The following is a 16,668-nucleotide window of genomic DNA, read 5'->3' as shown; positions in this document are numbered from 1 at the left end:
TACTTTTTTAAAAACCAATAAAAAACAAATAAAATTCATTTTATAGGGGTATATTGAAAAAAATTTAATAAAACTTGTGGAAAATCAATACAACTATATATATTATTTATTTTAAGTTTACTTTGAAAATTAGAAATATTTTTATTTTTTATTTATTTAATTTAATTTTCTAATCTATTAAAAAAACCAATTATATAAATTAAAATTAATGTTTTGATACAGGTATCACATATCCTGCTTATATTTAAATTCTTGTAAATATTAAAAAAATTCATCATCATTTGCTGATAAATGTGAGAATAATTAATTTTAAATAACTAAACAGAAGATGTGTGCAAGTCGCCTTATTTTTTCATATTTTATATTAAAAATATAAATTTTATGCCAAAATATTTTATTTTCTTCTCAAACATAGTATTAGCATAGCTATTTACACAAAAATAAATTAATATCGTTTTATTTACAAGCAAAAAATAATTTTAATTTGACGAAATACGTAACTTCAATTTTTTATATAATACTAGCTTATGCTGTCCCGTTTAAAACGGACTACAAATAAAATGTGTTTTCTTTCTTTTTAATGAATTTAATGCACCTTTATGTATGTACTAATTATTTCAATAACAAATGGCTCTTTTTATTATAAATTAAAACTTGCCATAAACACCCTGTATACAATTTAAAAAATTTAATTATAAAAAAGCAAAGAAAAATGGACAAAACACCGTTCTGTGTTTAGAAAAATAAACCCTACACTTATGCTACTTTTATTTTAACAATAATAAGAATTTTACAAATTTTTTAAAAAGAAGGGTTTAAAAATTAAAAAATGTTCAAATTCAAACTTTTTATATATATTGATGATTATCTCTACCAATTTTTTTTAAATATGCTAAATTATATATTTTTTTATACGTCAGAACCAACCGTTTATCTGTTTATCAAAAATAATCATTTTAAATGCTAGTTCGCAAAAGCAAAGATTGTTTCTATTCGTACTCAGAAATCAATTTTTTCTCATTTTAAAATCTTTTTTAGGGTGATTATTATTTATAGTGGAGTGATAGTTAAAAGTTAACTTCTACAAAAGAACTGTCAAATATTTGGAATTTAACGTTTATTAACAGTACACTATAAAATATTTAATCAGAATTGAAATGTTTTAATAAGTCTCTTAACACTATAATAAATAACCATAAATACATTAATTTATTTTTTTATGATCTTTTCACCAAATTTAAATCAAGAACAGTAAAAATCATAAGAAATATTTTCCCTTTTTCTCTCCTAATATTTAGTTATTTATTTTTACCCCTCATGGAATTAAATCTCACTGACACTTTTAAAACCAAAGAAGATCTTATACAGCACATAACTGACTATGCATCAGAAACGCATTTTAAATTTAATATTACAGAGACACCTCGTACACTCTCTTTTGTATGTAAAGGGAAACAAGAATTCAATTGTGATGCTTCTATAGTCACTTGCTTTAAAAAGAAAGATAACTGTTTTTCTATAAAAAGAATGAATTTAAAACACAAATGTCCGATAGCGAATAACGAATTCGCAAATACAGACGAATTTCTTAGAAATGAAATATTTAATAATATAACGGATTATTCTTCTATTAGAGTAGGAGAGATTGTTTCTATTTTGTACCACAGAGGGATACGTGTAGGATATTCTTCTGTGTATAATTTACTAAAAAGTAAAAATACGGAGGATATTAAATTATCTTTTTACAGGAAGTTATCTTCTGATAATAAATCTAATGATATGACTAATTCAATAACAGAAGAATTTTGTACAGAATTATCAAATATTAACTTTGATAAATTAGATGTATGTTATTGTAGTAATATGTTATTCTACAAAATTAAGAATTACATAGACATTTTATATCCTTTAGTAGAAATAAAATATCATAAAAGAAAAGAAGGTATAGTAATATTTGGTGTTTTATATGACCCGATTGATGAACCAGTAATTTATTCTTGTGTAGTATCAGATAATAACAGTGATGAAGAAGCTATAAAATACTTTTTATATAACACTAATCATTCAGATTATATTATTGAATATGATCCATTGCTTATAAAAATATTAGAAGATTTAAAAATTAACTATTTTGTAAAAACAAGGGATATTTGTAAATATTTATATTCTAATATAAATAATAAAGGGGATATAGAAACATACTGGAATATTTGTAATGGAATAAATTGTAAAAATACTAATGATAATTTAGAAGATAAAGAAAATAACAATAATTTACAAATAAAACAAAAACCTATTACATCGCAATTTATGTCACAAATGTTACATCTTGATGAAATAAGATTTATAAAATCTAAATCTAATATAAAATTACTAAACATAAATAATTTACCTGAATGTGATGTAGATTACATAAATTACGGCGTGTTTTCTCTTTCGTTTTACGAGTGTATTAATGCAATAATCAAATTAAGTAACGATAATTTAAAATTAAAAAAAAAGTTTGTAAGACATGACCCGAAAAGTTTATTTGGTTACAATGTAGTAAGTAGAATTGAAAGAAATGAGAGTAGTATTCTTAAGGAAGAATGTAAAGTAGATCTAGAAAATGGTATTTGTGAATGTGGAATGTACCAAGATCTTCTTATTCCCTGTGTACATGCTTGTAAATGTATTAGGGAAGAAAGGCTTGACCCCTTTTTATATGTTAGTAGTGTATATTCTAAAGAACAATATAATAAATTAGATGAAATATTACCGGTAATGAATATTAATATTAAAATGTCATCTGATAAATTTATTTTGAAGAAAGGGCCTGGAAGACCAAAAAAAAATAATGGTAAAGAAATGGAAATAATAGTTGAATAAATTAATTTAATTTGTTAAAATAGCGGTATAATTTTATATATTTGCAAATAAGCTCATTTTAATATAAGTAGCATTAATTTTATTTATTTTAAATTTTAATATAAGTATCAAAAAAAGTAGTTTGTTTATTATTAAAGCTTATCTTAAATTAAAAAAAAAGCATAAATAAAAAAATAAATAGCATAAATTTAAATTACATAAATGTTTAACAAATTTATTATAAAATATGTTCATTTTCATTATGTCCCATTCTCCAATTTGTTTTAGCAACATGTGGCTCAAGGAGACTTATAAAATTTTGTTCTGCTATTGCTATCTGTATTCTATTGCAACTTCTTGCACTTCTGTAAGACATAAGAGCCATGGTTTCCTCCATTAAATCAACTGCTTTATCGCGTTCCAACTCAGTAACATTATGAGATCGCAAAAATGGAAGAGCTATCATATTTGCTAACCCAGTACAAACAATATCATCTGTATAAAAATTGCCAAGATGATTAATACAAGACACATATGGCTCCTTATCTACACCCACTACACTAACTGAAACGTTTAGTGGTTCAACTTTACTTCTTTTATTGTATAATATACTTTGAACTAGATTAGAATATCCTTTTGTAGACATTTTTACAGGATCTGTTTCACTCTCCTTTTTAATGGTTGAAACTAAATACTGTATGTCACTTAACTCTCCTGATAGAGACATAAGTGTAGTATCAGATAGCTTAAAAATACGGCTAACATTATTAAACTTACATAGATTACCATAAGAAGCCTGTGTATCTGTACATGTTATAACACCATGTTTATACTTGAATGAAATAACTCCTGAACCAATAACAAAATTTTTCATGGGGTTTAAAAAATAAAAAAAAATGAAATGATACACAGTTAGAAAAAGTAAATAAGTGTTTTAAACTGCTATTAAAAAAAAAGACAAAAAATTACAAATGTATTTTTGGAATGAAGATAAATCTACGGAAGATGAGAAAAACAAAAAAACGGAGAAATCTAGTGACGAGGAAGATATATTAAGAAAAAAAGAAGAAAAACGTAAAGCGGATGAAGAAGCTAAAAAAAGGGAAGAAGAAAAACGTAAAGCGGATGAAGAAGCTAAAAAGAAGGAAGAAGAGAAACGAAAGGCAGATGAAGAAGCCAGAAAAAGGGAAGAAGAGAAAAGAAAGGCGGATGAAGAAGCTAAAAAGAAGGAAGAAGAGAAACGAAAGGCAGATGAAGAAGCCAGAAAAAGAGAAGAAGAAAAACGAAAGGCGGATGAAGAAGCCAGAAAAAGAGAAGAAGAGAAACGAAAGGCAGATGAAGAAGCCAGAAAAAGGGAAGAAGAGAAACGAAAGGCAGATGAAGAAGCTAAAAAAAGAGAAGAAGAAAAACGTAAAGCGGATGAAGAAGCTAAAAAAAGAGAAGAAGAAAAACGTAAAGCGGATGAAGAAGCTAAAAAAAGAGAAGAAGAGAAACGAAATGCGGATGAAGAAGCTAAAAAAAGAGAAGAAGAAAAACGAAATGCGGATGATGAAGCCAGAAAAAGGGAAGAAGAGAAACGAAAGGCCGATGACACATCAAAGCGTGCAGAAGAAGAAAAACAAAAGGCTGATGACTCTGCAAAGCGTGCAGAAGAAGAAAAACAAAAGGCCGATGACACTGCAAAGCGTGCAGAAGAAGAAAAACAAAAGGCTGATGATGCTGCAGAACGTGCAGAGGGAGATCTTACGTATGGTTTTAAAGATAAAAGACAAAAGATAAAAAGAAAAAAGAGTGGGTTTATAGGTAGTGTAGCAAAAATTATTGCTTCTCCTCCAATAATAGTGTCGGTTTTTTCGTTTTCTCATATAATTCGTACAATTTTTATATGGCATTTAATAGCAGGTGTTTTTTGTTTTTCTATTCATAACCTCCTGTCTTACTGGTATATAAGCAATATTTTAAAAGACAAAAAAGCATCACACAGTGATTCTTACGGATCAATAGATAGTGACAGCGGGATTTTTTCGGTTATAATTGACATTTTTTTAATAATTTTAAAATTTTTAACTTGTCTATTTTTTGTAGATATGCTACTTGGTGTTTTTAACAGTTCGTTTGACGTAAATTTAAACAATATTGATTCTAATGTTTTGCGGTATGTAATTATGTTCTGTATTGCGATCGTTTTATCCTTATTTTATGCTTTTTATAGAGGTTTTTATGTTTTAAGTACTATAGTTGATTTTTCATTAATTTTGTGTAGTTTTATTTTTATAGGATTTTTAGCGGTAAACGGCGGCGGTAATTTAGATAATGCACGTACACAGGACAATACACCATGGACTACCACTATATTTCTTGTATTTTCTGTAATTTCGTTTTCGTTTGAGATGACATCATGTGCTGTCTCAGTTTTTAATAATTCATCTTCTAGTCTTTTTATTGTTGCCTCAGTTTGTGTGTGTATTCTTTCTCTATTTTTCTTATCTTTTATGTATTTTTCTAATTGGCTGTGGCAAATGAAATTAGATGAAGTATTGTCCGTTTTAACATCTTATAATTCTTCTTTGTATTTCGTTATTCTAAGTATTTATGCATCATTTGGTTTTCTTCTTAATGTTAATATTTTAAATAATTCTATAGTTAATATTTTTAGTACACTTTTTAACCATAACAATATTTTTGGAACAGTATTATTTTCAATATTAGTTTTTTTATTAATTTTTTTATCAGTACTAGGTGATATCGGTTTATTTTTATGGAAATCTACAATGATTATTTTTTTCGGACTACCTTTATATTCTATGTTTCCATATTTAATTATAGTTTATAATAAAGGACTAAGAATTGTACCACTTATATGTATTTTATTATTCAGTGGATTTTTTATCCTGGCACTAATGAATTACAAGATATTAAATCCAGAATATCTTCCAAATTAATGTGTAACAATATTTAAAAAAATAATAAATAGATTTTTATAGTTAAATAAATAGATTAATTAAATTATAATTAAAAATTTTATTTGTGAAACATTTTTACAATTGAAAAATCGGACTACAGGAAAGTTATTTTTAATCCATACACAACCGCATTTTCACCGGGGGAGAAATAATGTTGTTAATTCAAAAAATCATTTAAAATAAAAAATTTCAAAAAGTAAAAATTTTCAAAAATAAACCCTGTAAATAAAAATAAGATAATTAAAAATTTGAATAAATAAAATTTTCAAAAAGCAATTTAAATAAATAAAAACAAGTAAAATAAATTAAAAAATAAATTTACTTAAAATAAATTTCTGCAGCTATAAGATCGGTGTAAAGCTCATCACTTAAATGTAAATACTTCCGCAGTACAGTAATAATCTCCTTATTAAATATTTTTTTACTTACACAAAAATCTATTATTTTTAAAATAAATTCTACATCTTTAAATCTCCCACACTCTACAATAACATCTAGTAGTTTATTTTTGTATTTGTCAAACAGTAAACTTTTATCAGATGATTCTTTAAGAAGAAAATATATTAAATTAATGTTATTTGTAATGACTTTATGAAATTCTCTGTTTTTAATATGTACTGTATTGTTCTTCTTTGTTCTATCTTTGTAGTATTTGTAAGAAACAACATTATTACCAACACCCATTAACAAATTGTTAAGATCCAAAGTAGAAAGGTCGTCTATTTCCGCCTTAACATCAATAGACCAAATATCACTAGAAACAATTATATTATCAGTACACACTCCTTTTTTAGCATCCCAAATTTTAATAAGTCCTCCCACCGCACTACTAATAAGTTTTTTATCTTTATTGAACAATTTAACTGACAATATTCCTGTATCATGTCCCGATAAAACACTTATACACTCGTAATTGTATTTATAAACTCTTATCGTTTTATCTGCACTGGCAGTACAAAAATACGTCGAACTGGCGTGAACACTCATAACGTTTTTTTTATGATCGGCAATATTTTTTACGGCGTTCAGATTAAAATCTAATATTTTACACGTTTTATCAGCACATCCTACAAAAATAAGACCTTTGTTAACACATACACTGTTAATATCTTTATCACATATTTTTTTGAATATTATACTCTCACTATCTACATCAGAAATATAGCACAAAAGACCATCTTCCCCACCAAGCACACAAGTGTTATCAATAAGATAACTCGTATTCATTACACCAGTCCTAAAATTTTTAATATATTTTATGTCAGTAGTAATATAATATACAGCACATGTCTGATCTCTAGATGTAGTAATTAATAAATTCTTATCGTATGATATACTTAATATAGTGTCTGTGTGATGTATTATCTGTGTACCAATACAAGCGTACAATAATTTAACATGAACAGAATTTTCACCAGTGCTTTCATTTATTAAATCTTTAGTATTAATTTCATTTAATAAACAATAAATAAGCTTATTACTAGAAGTAAATACAATCATATTATTAATTTCTTGTACATCTAATATATCATCAAAATTTCCTACTAAATTTTTACCGTTAACAGAAATATTAAACATTTCGTCGTATAATAAATCGCCACTGGCATAAATTAGATAATTATATTTTTCTACAAGCTGTAAATCTTTATTATACTTATATGTTTCTCCTTTGTATTGAATGTATATGTGTGATGTAGTAACTTGAACTGTATCTACATCAATATTAAGCATCCCGCCAGGATAAAAAAGCGCATTTTTAGTAAAAATATACAGGTTTTTATCAATTATTTTCACATCAATAATATCTTTTCCATTAAATACAAGTGTTTTACTGTAAGTGTTTATATCTACCTTGGTGACACTATTACTATCTGATACATATAAAAATGTATCATCCATCACATAACTCTTACATTCACCACTAAAAATAATTTCATTATTTTTGTAGATTTCACAATTATCGTAAAATATTATTAAATCGTTATTCAATTTAATAACGTCTTTTATACCAGCATTTTTAAGTGTACTATATTTTTCGACTACGCTCGTCGAAATATTGTACAAAAAAATATCTGTATTGTAATATACGATTGTATTATTGTATAAATAGAAATTCGTAATAGTATCAGTACAAATAGCAGAAACTACAAAAGATTCTAGATTAGTAGAGTATAGTGTGTCATTATAAAGTGTGTATAAAGTATTGTTGTAGATATAAGGGACAGATCTATTAAAAATTGGAATAATTTTGAAATTTTGAGATATCATTTGTGGGTGTAAAAATTTAGAAGACAAAAAAATTATACATAGAAACTAAAGTAAACAATTTGATAACAAAAGTACCAATACAATGTATGTGAATATTAAAATTTAGAATGTAAAAAAATTATACATAGAAACTAAAGAAAACAATTTGATAACAAAAGTACCAATACAATAAACAACAATTAGAATAAATTATTTTTAATTAGCTTCTATTTCCATAGCATTACTGGTATCTTTACCTCTTTTAACCGTTTTAACTTTTATTACGCAACAATTCTGCAATGGATAAATAAGACTGCCTTTTTTCTCAACACTTTTACCGATAACTTCTGCCGCCAATTTCTTCATAATTTTATTTAAATCCTCGCCTTTTAGCTCTTCTTCAATAACATCAAACATAACTTTTCTTATTTTCTTTTCTTCACTGGTTTTACAATAAACCCTTTTAGAAGTACAAGTGGGTGTTTTCTTAGTAACAGCGTTAACAAACACCCTTAAAATAGTACCATCTTTGGCTACAATATCTTTTTCTGCCTCAATAAGAGTGTGCCACTTACGAATTATTCCCTTAACTTTATCACTAGTCATGTGCATACCATCAAAAACACCAATACAATCTTTACCGCGCACTTCATTAACTCTAAAAGAGAACTTTCTTGCATGCTCTTCTAAATTACCAGTAAGATCCGCTTGATTGATGTCAAATTTCCTGCCTATTAAAAGAAGAGCCAAATTTTGTTTATTACTGCTTTTAGTAACCATAGTCTTACCACAGACATTGTTAGGAAATATAGCGGGAGCCTTAAGATTATACCATTCTTTTTTAGAAAATGTATCTATTTTTAGATTCTTTTTTGCGCCCTTTTTGTTTGCTTTTGTATTACTTCCTGGTGGTTGGATGGCCATTTGGGGGCTAAAAAAATTAAATTTTTTACTGAAAGTTGAAACGTTTAAAAAATGAACGAATGATAAACTTATTTTACAAACATAAAAAACTTTAATAATAAAATAGTGTTAATATTTTATAGAACAAAAAAATACATTGTGAATGTTAAAATATTTTATTGATTTAATAAGTAAAATTAACGAATTAAACAGAAGTAAGGAAATAATACATCGTGTTATATTTACTGTTATTAATAAATAAACACTAATTATTTGATTTTTAGTTTTGGTGCCGTAGAATTTTTCTTAAATGACAATAAACTTATTATTTTCTTATTGTTATTAATAAATAAAAATAAACCAAAAATAATTGTCTTTTTAAATTACATGTCATAATCCTTCGCCTAGATAAACCCAACTTAAAGTATCTAGCAGTAGTAAAGCACTTATTTCTTCTCAAATATAAATATTTTATATTTTTGTAAATACATAAATTAAATAAATAACTTTCATTTATAAAATTTATGATTTTACCCCCATGGAAAAAAAGAATTCTGTTCTTATAATGTTATCAATTCTGTCATTATCTATTAGTGCATTTCTATTATGCTACTATAACTCCAAAGAAGGTTTTGTTACAATAAATAACGATTATGCCATTTCACTAGATCTTAATAAAGCATCTGAAGTGTTGCACAAAAAAGGAGGCAGTTTACAAAAAGATGAATATTTTAATATTCTAGTTGCTATATGCACATTTTCTAATTTAAGAACTAAAGATTTAGAATTAAGTACTACCAAGGGAGATAAGAATGCTATGGATAACTTTTTTAAATCTATTAGTACTTTTATGTGTTCTTCTAAAGATGGAGTGACTAGGTGTTTAGATAGTGTTGATGACATTAGAAAGTACGTTAAAGAATTTCTTTTAATGTTTGTTTCTAGCAGTGGACAGTTATCATTTGATAATAATTTTACTGAATATTTAGATGTGTATGATAAATACATGAATAAAGCATATAAATTTATAGATCAGAAATATGTGGATTGTATAACTAAAAATACTATTAAGATAAAAGTAAATAATAAAATAGAAGAGTATAAAGTGGCGAATGTTGTGTGGGGTACATATTTATGCTTTTTTGGTAAGAATGCTAATTTAGAAGTAAAAAAATAAAAATATTTCTATAAGGCATTTAGGGAATTTATCTTGTGCTGCGTATTTTTAAATATGCGCTTGTAAAAAACTATTTTTAAAATCATAAAAGTAATTATATTTGCATGAATAGTAAATGTAAATTTTTAAGTAAACTATTAAAATGTTTATGTCGTAGTTATCAGATTTCTCCTGTCACCTGGTTGTCAAAAGTACGAATCTGATTGGCTACTAAAACTATATAAATTTTTTTGATAATTAGGAATTGAAAACTTAAATAAATGGAACAACAGTTTACATAACAATTTACACTTATTTAATAAACTAATTTATCTATAGGAAATTGTTATGTAAACCTTTTAATAGTTTACAAACTAATTTACACTTATTTAATAAACTAATTTACATTCATTAAATAAACTAATTTACATTCATTAAATAAACTAATTTACATTCATTTAATAAACTAATTTACACTTATTAAATAAACTAATTTATCCATAAGAAATTGTTATGTAAACTTTACCACGTCTTTATTTTTAACTTACTAATACAATTTTTCTAACCTGCTCTTCCACATTAGTAGGTCTCCTTGGCTATGCATTGTTAACTATCTACCCATTAATATTTGTCTATTAATGTTTATTTACCCATAAATGTCTATTAAAAAACATAAAGAAATTAAATGTCTAATAAATAAAATAATAAAAGATCATTTACAATATTCATGTGCTGTAAATACACTGGTAAAATATACCAGTAAATTAGATAAAAATATTATAAAAGAAATGTCTCTTAGAATAACACTAATAAATAATATAAAGGATAACAGGTCATATGATACATTTGTATATCTAAAAGAGAATGAACAGGTAGATGATGAATTACTAGTAAAGATAGCTAAACTTTCATTTATAGATCTTATATTAAATAATAAGTCAAATGAGGCTATCACATTTGCAGAGAAATATTTTGATAATTTATCTGATAAATCTTTAATATCACTCATTGGGTACACTCCTGAAGATAATAAACATTTAAACATTCTAAGTCTAGGAATTGACAGAGTAGAAATAATGAGTCTTATAAATTCTCTTTTGTTTAAAAAATCTACTGGTAAATCAGAGTCATTACTTCACAGTACACTGTCTTATTATGAGACATTAAGAAATAACAAAGAAATGTAATGTTATATTTAAGTTGTATATAAAAATATATCTCTTATTTTGTTAATACAATATCTTTTTCTAGTTGTGTATTAATTTCTTATGATTTTAATGTATTATTTGTTAAATTGTCTGTTTATGCTAGTATTTGTTCTGTATGAAATAAAATTGTTAAATTATAATCTTTTACATCTTAACTTTTTATTAAAATTCTCTCAGGTATCTTCTTATGAATTGTATTGAATGTACACTTTAATTCGGCCAGTAAATTTATTTTTTTTGTATTTAGAGTATATTTTAGCTATTATACCATTTCATGTTATCATGTAATGTTTTAATAAATTTATATTAATTCTTAAATTATATACTTAAATCTTTTTGTAATATAGTTTATTTTAATTTAAAACAAAGAATAATTTAATTTAAAATTCTTTTCTATTTAAATTTGTCTAAAAAATACTTTTTATGCAATTTGGTTTTATAAATCTAAAACATTATGCATTTTATCTATTTTACTAAATGTATATTTTTACAATACATTTGTAATTAAAATTGCTAAGCATCTTTAAAATTTAATAGTTTGCTAATACTTTTCAACTATTTGATGTTCCTTTCTTAGCAACCAATACTGCACATCTTAGAAATACCAAATACATATTGTACACATTAAATTTATTTTCTGTGTCTCTTTAATAATCTTATTAATACTTTTTAAAATATTCAGTGTACTATTAAAGTATCTGAATGTATTATAAATTTATTTAAAACTTTAAAATAAAATCATTTCACTAAATACGTGTCTTTTTTAAAATTTCAAATTCATTTTATAATTGTACAATATCTTGAATTTTCTTTTACAAATTTAGAATAGCTTAGATTCTGTAAAACTATTCTTAAATATTTCTTATTTCTTGTAAATTTAATTTAATTAAACAAATTAAAATTTAAACATTTTATGCTAGAATTCTTTTTTATAAATTTAAAAAACACTTTGTTTGTTTCAATGATGCAAATAAAATAATTAATTTACTAGCCAATGTTTTATAAACTGTAAATTTAAAATTTTATTATTATTTTATATAACACACTTCAAAATTATTTTCTAAATAATATTTTTAATTTAAATGTAAATTTGTATTTTACCCTTAATGTCTGGAACTAAAAGAGCTATGAAAATATTAGGCGCAACGCTTGTTGGTGCTGCAATTATAACTGGTGGATTGTGGTTAAGTGGTTTTTTTGATGATAATCAAAATACCGGTAATATTTCTAAACTGTCTTTTGATGATAAAAAGTTGGGTAATTTAGATGTTGATAGTACAGCTAAAATGATGGTAGGGAAATATAAAATAGATGATAAACAGGCCAAGTTATATTTACATTCTTTGTATTTGCTTTCTAAGGTTACTTTAGAACAATTAGAAAATGTTGTATTAAAAGAAGGTGTGGTAAATTATAAAAGATCATCAATGTCGAGTAAGACATCTTCTGAAAATAGTTCTAATGGATTTCAAATGGTAAATTTACCTTCAAGTAATAGTAGTTCACCAGAAACTATAAATTTAAGTGAAGTAACATCATCTTCTTATTTACAAGTAGCAATTGGAGATGAGAAAGATGCACTGGTTCATGGGATGGTCACTCCAGAACGCGTATTGGTAGAAGTTTCTCCGGAAGATGAACGAATGTCTGTAACTCCTGATGGTAAAATTATGGTAGAAAATAGTACATTGAATTTGACTGGAGAAAAGTTAGTAAAAGAAAAAAATGCAGCCTCAGTTTCATTATCGGTGGCTAGTTGTGAAAAACGGCCGAATAAATTATATTTAAGAACAGATAGCCGGTCATCTCTCACTGATGAATCTTCAGAAAAATTTGGAACTCCTGATGGTGAGGCTAATTTAAGCGATGCACAAGATGAGGCTAGTTTAAGTAGTGTACGAGAGGAAGATAATTTAAGTGATTTACAAGGAGAAGATAAATCTAAAGATAATGTTTCATTAGAAAAAAATGAAAATGATTCTACACCCAGTGATAAAAAAGACTTAAGTCATTCTTGTGGTGAATCTCTTAAAAGTGATGCTTTGCTGGACAAAAGTGAAAGCAACTCTACACTTGTTGGGGGAAGTTCCCCAAGTTCTTCAACTAGTGAAACCTCCCCAAGTTCTTCAACTAGTGAAACCTCCTCAAGTTCTTCAACTAGTGAAACCTCCATTCCCCTTTTGATATTGGAAAAAAATGGCAACCCTAAGCAGTGCGCAAAAGATTTGAAATTGAAATTTGACGAAATTTATGATAAAATATTCGTAAAAGATATGTTCAATGAATACTTTCAAAACGTGAAATTATTCGAGTTTATAACTGGGAAAGTAAATGAAGTAAATTTAGAAGATGATGTTTTACTTTTTATTAAAAATAATAAAGATGTCATACAGAGTATACTAGAAGAATCAAAAGGATTATGTGATGATGAACTTAACAGGTTATTGGTAACAAGATGTCTATATCTAAAAAATAAAGGAGTTGAAGTGTTTAACTGTTTTGAAGTGATATTCGGTGTGTGCGCATTTATTGAATAAACTTAGTTTATAAGATTTTTTTTTATTTTTTGTAAGCTTTTAGAATTATTAAATATAACACATAATCTGCAGATATTCTTTCATAGAATGTTTGATATGTTTCTGCGTATTTCTATTATTTCTTGTATGTTTTGTTCCATTTTTTTGACATAAATATAACTTTGTATTTTCTGTTGGTTAGTAAAATACTCTAAACATCTAGCAGCCGATAAATTTAATTCCTTAGCTACAAGTCTTATATTAGACTGTATAACTTTAAGTTTTCTAATCTTAAATGTATACTCTAGTTTTTGTATCTCTAAGCTACTTAAATCCGGCTTCCTTCTAGGCCCAGGCTTCTTTACTGGTTTACCATTAAATGGTTTAATAGAACAAAATTCAACCTTATTATTTTTAGATTCTTGTTTTGATTTCTTAATTGTTTCTCCAACCTGCATCATGATAATATCAAGATCGTTATCTTCCTTAAATTTTCTTTTTATAGAGTGTGTATTAAGTATTGGATTATTCTGTGTAACGTTTTTATGTTTTATATCAGATATAAATCTCTTATTGTTATCATATTTACCAGTGTTCGGAGAATTATACTTAGATTTATAATACTTATCCTCTACATTATCACTAAATAATATATTCTCATTATTTTTTAATAATCTACTAGAGATGTTACTATGTATTTCCGAGTTTAAGCAAATATTTTCTTTTACTTCCTCTTTAAAATTATGCTGATCTATTAAGTAGCATTCTATTTCATCTGTTAACCTATCTTCCTCTTTAATTTCATTATTTTTTTTTAATTTATTATTTATATTGATTTTACTCATGTCTTTATAAAATATATTTTGTGTTTTTGTGTGTTCTCTTCTATAATTGTTTTTTATTCCTATTGTCTCCCCAATTTGTGCCATAATGTCTTTCATTTTATCATCTTCTCTAAGTCTTTTATGTTTAGAATTCTCTTCTTTTTTACGCTTAAAATGTCCTTTCTCTTGATATGTACTTCCTATCAAATTCATTTCATCGACCAAATCTCCCCTCTTTGGTGTCTGATTGTAAATAGGTACTTTAAAAGCAGGTTTAATTGTTTTATTCTTTGTAAACAATTTTTTTTCGTCAATAAAGTTTTCCATTTTTTTTGTAATTAAACCCCATAATATTTTATTTGTTTATGAAATAAAAAGTTTGTTTAATACCAACAAACTTCTATACAATAAAATTTGAAAAAATTTATATATCAAATTTATGCATTTTTAATTTAGTTTCATAAATTATTAGCTAAAAAAATATTTCTTTTTTTTAAAAGCTGGTACAAATATAAATCATTTATCAGTATAAATATTTGATTTTAAATCAATGTATTAGATTAATTATAATAAAAAATAGTATTTTTAAAATATTTTCTATATTAAACTTTTAAAGTTTTCTGAGTTAAGCGTATTGGCTTAAGTATATAATAATATTATCGTGTAACACAAATAAAGTATATTTTTAAAATTCTCTTAAATGTTTAATTCTTTTTTATATAATTGATTTCTATGAATGGGCAATTACTTTTAATACTAAATGCTATTATCATTGCAGCATTTTTAATTTAAAATTGACAAAAAATTATAAATTAAAAAAAAGAATTTTTTTTTCTGATAAAATATTGTATTTACTTAAGATACGTGTTTCTATTTGAAATATAAAATATTTATTAAATTTATAATGTAATACTTAGCTTTTATGTTAACTATTAAAAATAGCTTTTATTGTAAAAAATATACTTTATAAAATGTAAAAAAATAGCTTTTATAAAAATAAAAAACTTGTAAAAAATATACTTATACAATTTAAAAAATATATAGATTTGATTATAATAAGTGTTTACTGTCATATTTTAGTATTAATACTTATTGTAGTTAAAGATTGAAGATTTGAAATTTTACAAATCATGTTAACTGTCAATGTAAAAATTAAAACTACGAAGTTTTAGTTGCTCGGTCATATCAGTTACAATTTTCATAACTTTAAATTAATAAGTTTAAAGTATCTAATTACATGTTAAAAAATAACAGATGTAATGACTAAATGGCACTATTTATTATAGCCAAAAGAGAGGAATTATTTTGTATATTAGAAGACAAAAAAATATTTTTTCGTTACAAGAAAAACATTCATATTGTAGTAAAACAAAAAAATTCGTAGATCATTTAGCATTTTAATGTAAAGACACAAAGAGATATAACGAAGTATTGAAGTGTACAGACTTGATGATGTGCAATAAATATAATTTTCGTATTCATTCTGTACAAGAAATAATTTTTAACAAAAATGTAAAAATAGACTTACCTGTAAAAACTGATATAAAGGTAAAGCATAGAAGACTAGACTTGGTTGTGAAGAGAAAAAAAAAGATTATAAATATTGTTAATTAAAAACTTGAACAGGTTAAAACTAAAAAGCTTAAAAAGTATGATATTTTGATTAATAAAATGTATTTTTTATAAATTTAAAACGTGCAATATACTTTATGCATTTATTTGAAGTAAAGCTGTAACCAAATATTATGAATAACACAAAAGAAAAATAGAAATAACAGACCGCGTTGAAACATACATCCAGTCTATAGTGTTTAAAAAAACAATAGAAAGCATCTCTTTGGGGTATAGAAGACATATAAACATTACTATTTTGGGAAATCAAAAAGATAGCATTTTGTCTCCAAGTACTCTAAAAGACAAGCCATGCTTTGAAAGAAAATTAGTAAAAAAGCAGTGTGGAATCCCACACAACCAAGGATTTAATTTTGTATTATTTGTTTATAT

At 25.0% G+C, this 16,668-nt stretch overlaps 9 protein-coding genes across 9 annotated transcripts; 5 read left to right on the top strand and 4 right to left on the bottom strand.

Moving 5' to 3' along the window:
• Positions 1-1,317: 1,317 nt before the first annotated feature.
• On the top strand, positions 1,318-2,868 carry AAJ76_4500034718 (zinc swim- zinc pmz-type protein; the record flags this gene model as incomplete). The annotated part of the gene is made up of 1 exon (XM_024475685.1): positions 1,318-2,868. The coding sequence occupies one exon, from the start codon at positions 1,318-1,320 to the stop codon at positions 2,866-2,868; it is 1,551 nt and encodes a 516-aa protein (XP_024330542.1).
• A 217-nt stretch (positions 2,869-3,085) lies between these two features.
• AAJ76_4500032315 (proteasome type-4 subunit beta) lies at positions 3,086-3,721 on the bottom strand (the record flags this gene model as incomplete). The annotated part of the gene is made up of 1 exon (XM_024475684.1): positions 3,086-3,721. The coding sequence occupies one exon, from the start codon at positions 3,719-3,721 to the stop codon at positions 3,086-3,088; it is 636 nt and encodes a 211-aa protein (XP_024330541.1).
• Positions 3,722-3,818: 97 nt separating this feature from the next.
• Positions 3,819-5,789, top strand: AAJ76_4500032217 (hypothetical protein; the record flags this gene model as incomplete). Its single annotated transcript, XM_024475683.1, has 1 exon — positions 3,819-5,789. One exon carries the CDS (start codon positions 3,819-3,821, stop codon positions 5,787-5,789), a length of 1,971 nt encoding a protein of 656 aa, XP_024330540.1.
• Positions 5,790-6,128: 339 nt separating this feature from the next.
• On the bottom strand, positions 6,129-8,078 carry AAJ76_4500027958 (wd40 domain-containing protein; the record flags this gene model as incomplete). Its single annotated transcript, XM_024475682.1, has 1 exon — positions 6,129-8,078. One exon carries the CDS (start codon positions 8,076-8,078, stop codon positions 6,129-6,131), a length of 1,950 nt encoding a protein of 649 aa, XP_024330539.1.
• Positions 8,079-8,273: 195 nt separating this feature from the next.
• AAJ76_4500027055 (40s ribosomal protein s3a) lies at positions 8,274-8,981 on the bottom strand (the record flags this gene model as incomplete). Its single annotated transcript, XM_024475681.1, has 1 exon — positions 8,274-8,981. One exon carries the CDS (start codon positions 8,979-8,981, stop codon positions 8,274-8,276), a length of 708 nt encoding a protein of 235 aa, XP_024330538.1.
• A 517-nt stretch (positions 8,982-9,498) lies between these two features.
• Positions 9,499-10,137, top strand: AAJ76_4500026537 (hypothetical protein; the record flags this gene model as incomplete). The annotated part of the gene is made up of 1 exon (XM_024475680.1): positions 9,499-10,137. The coding sequence occupies one exon, from the start codon at positions 9,499-9,501 to the stop codon at positions 10,135-10,137; it is 639 nt and encodes a 212-aa protein (XP_024330537.1).
• Positions 10,138-10,772: 635 nt separating this feature from the next.
• On the top strand, positions 10,773-11,303 carry AAJ76_4500025263 (hypothetical protein; the record flags this gene model as incomplete). The annotated part of the gene is made up of 1 exon (XM_024475679.1): positions 10,773-11,303. One exon carries the CDS (start codon positions 10,773-10,775, stop codon positions 11,301-11,303), a length of 531 nt encoding a protein of 176 aa, XP_024330536.1.
• A 1,127-nt stretch (positions 11,304-12,430) lies between these two features.
• AAJ76_4500023605 (hypothetical protein) lies at positions 12,431-13,861 on the top strand (the record flags this gene model as incomplete). The annotated part of the gene is made up of 1 exon (XM_024475678.1): positions 12,431-13,861. One exon carries the CDS (start codon positions 12,431-12,433, stop codon positions 13,859-13,861), a length of 1,431 nt encoding a protein of 476 aa, XP_024330535.1.
• Positions 13,862-13,941: 80 nt separating this feature from the next.
• Positions 13,942-14,991, bottom strand: AAJ76_4500021045 (hypothetical protein; the record flags this gene model as incomplete). Its single annotated transcript, XM_024475677.1, has 1 exon — positions 13,942-14,991. The coding sequence occupies one exon, from the start codon at positions 14,989-14,991 to the stop codon at positions 13,942-13,944; it is 1,050 nt and encodes a 349-aa protein (XP_024330534.1).
• Between the last annotated feature and the right edge of the window lie 1,677 nt (positions 14,992-16,668).

The sequence above is a fragment of the Vairimorpha ceranae genome, assembly GCF_000988165.1.
Source record: "Vairimorpha ceranae strain PA08 1199 chromosome Unknown NODE_45, whole genome shotgun sequence".
In the NCBI taxonomy this organism is placed as follows: Eukaryota; Fungi; Microsporidia; family Nosematidae; genus Vairimorpha; species Vairimorpha ceranae.
Note: the sequence above shows the minus strand (reverse complement) of the source record. Positions and strands in the feature narration are given on the sequence as shown.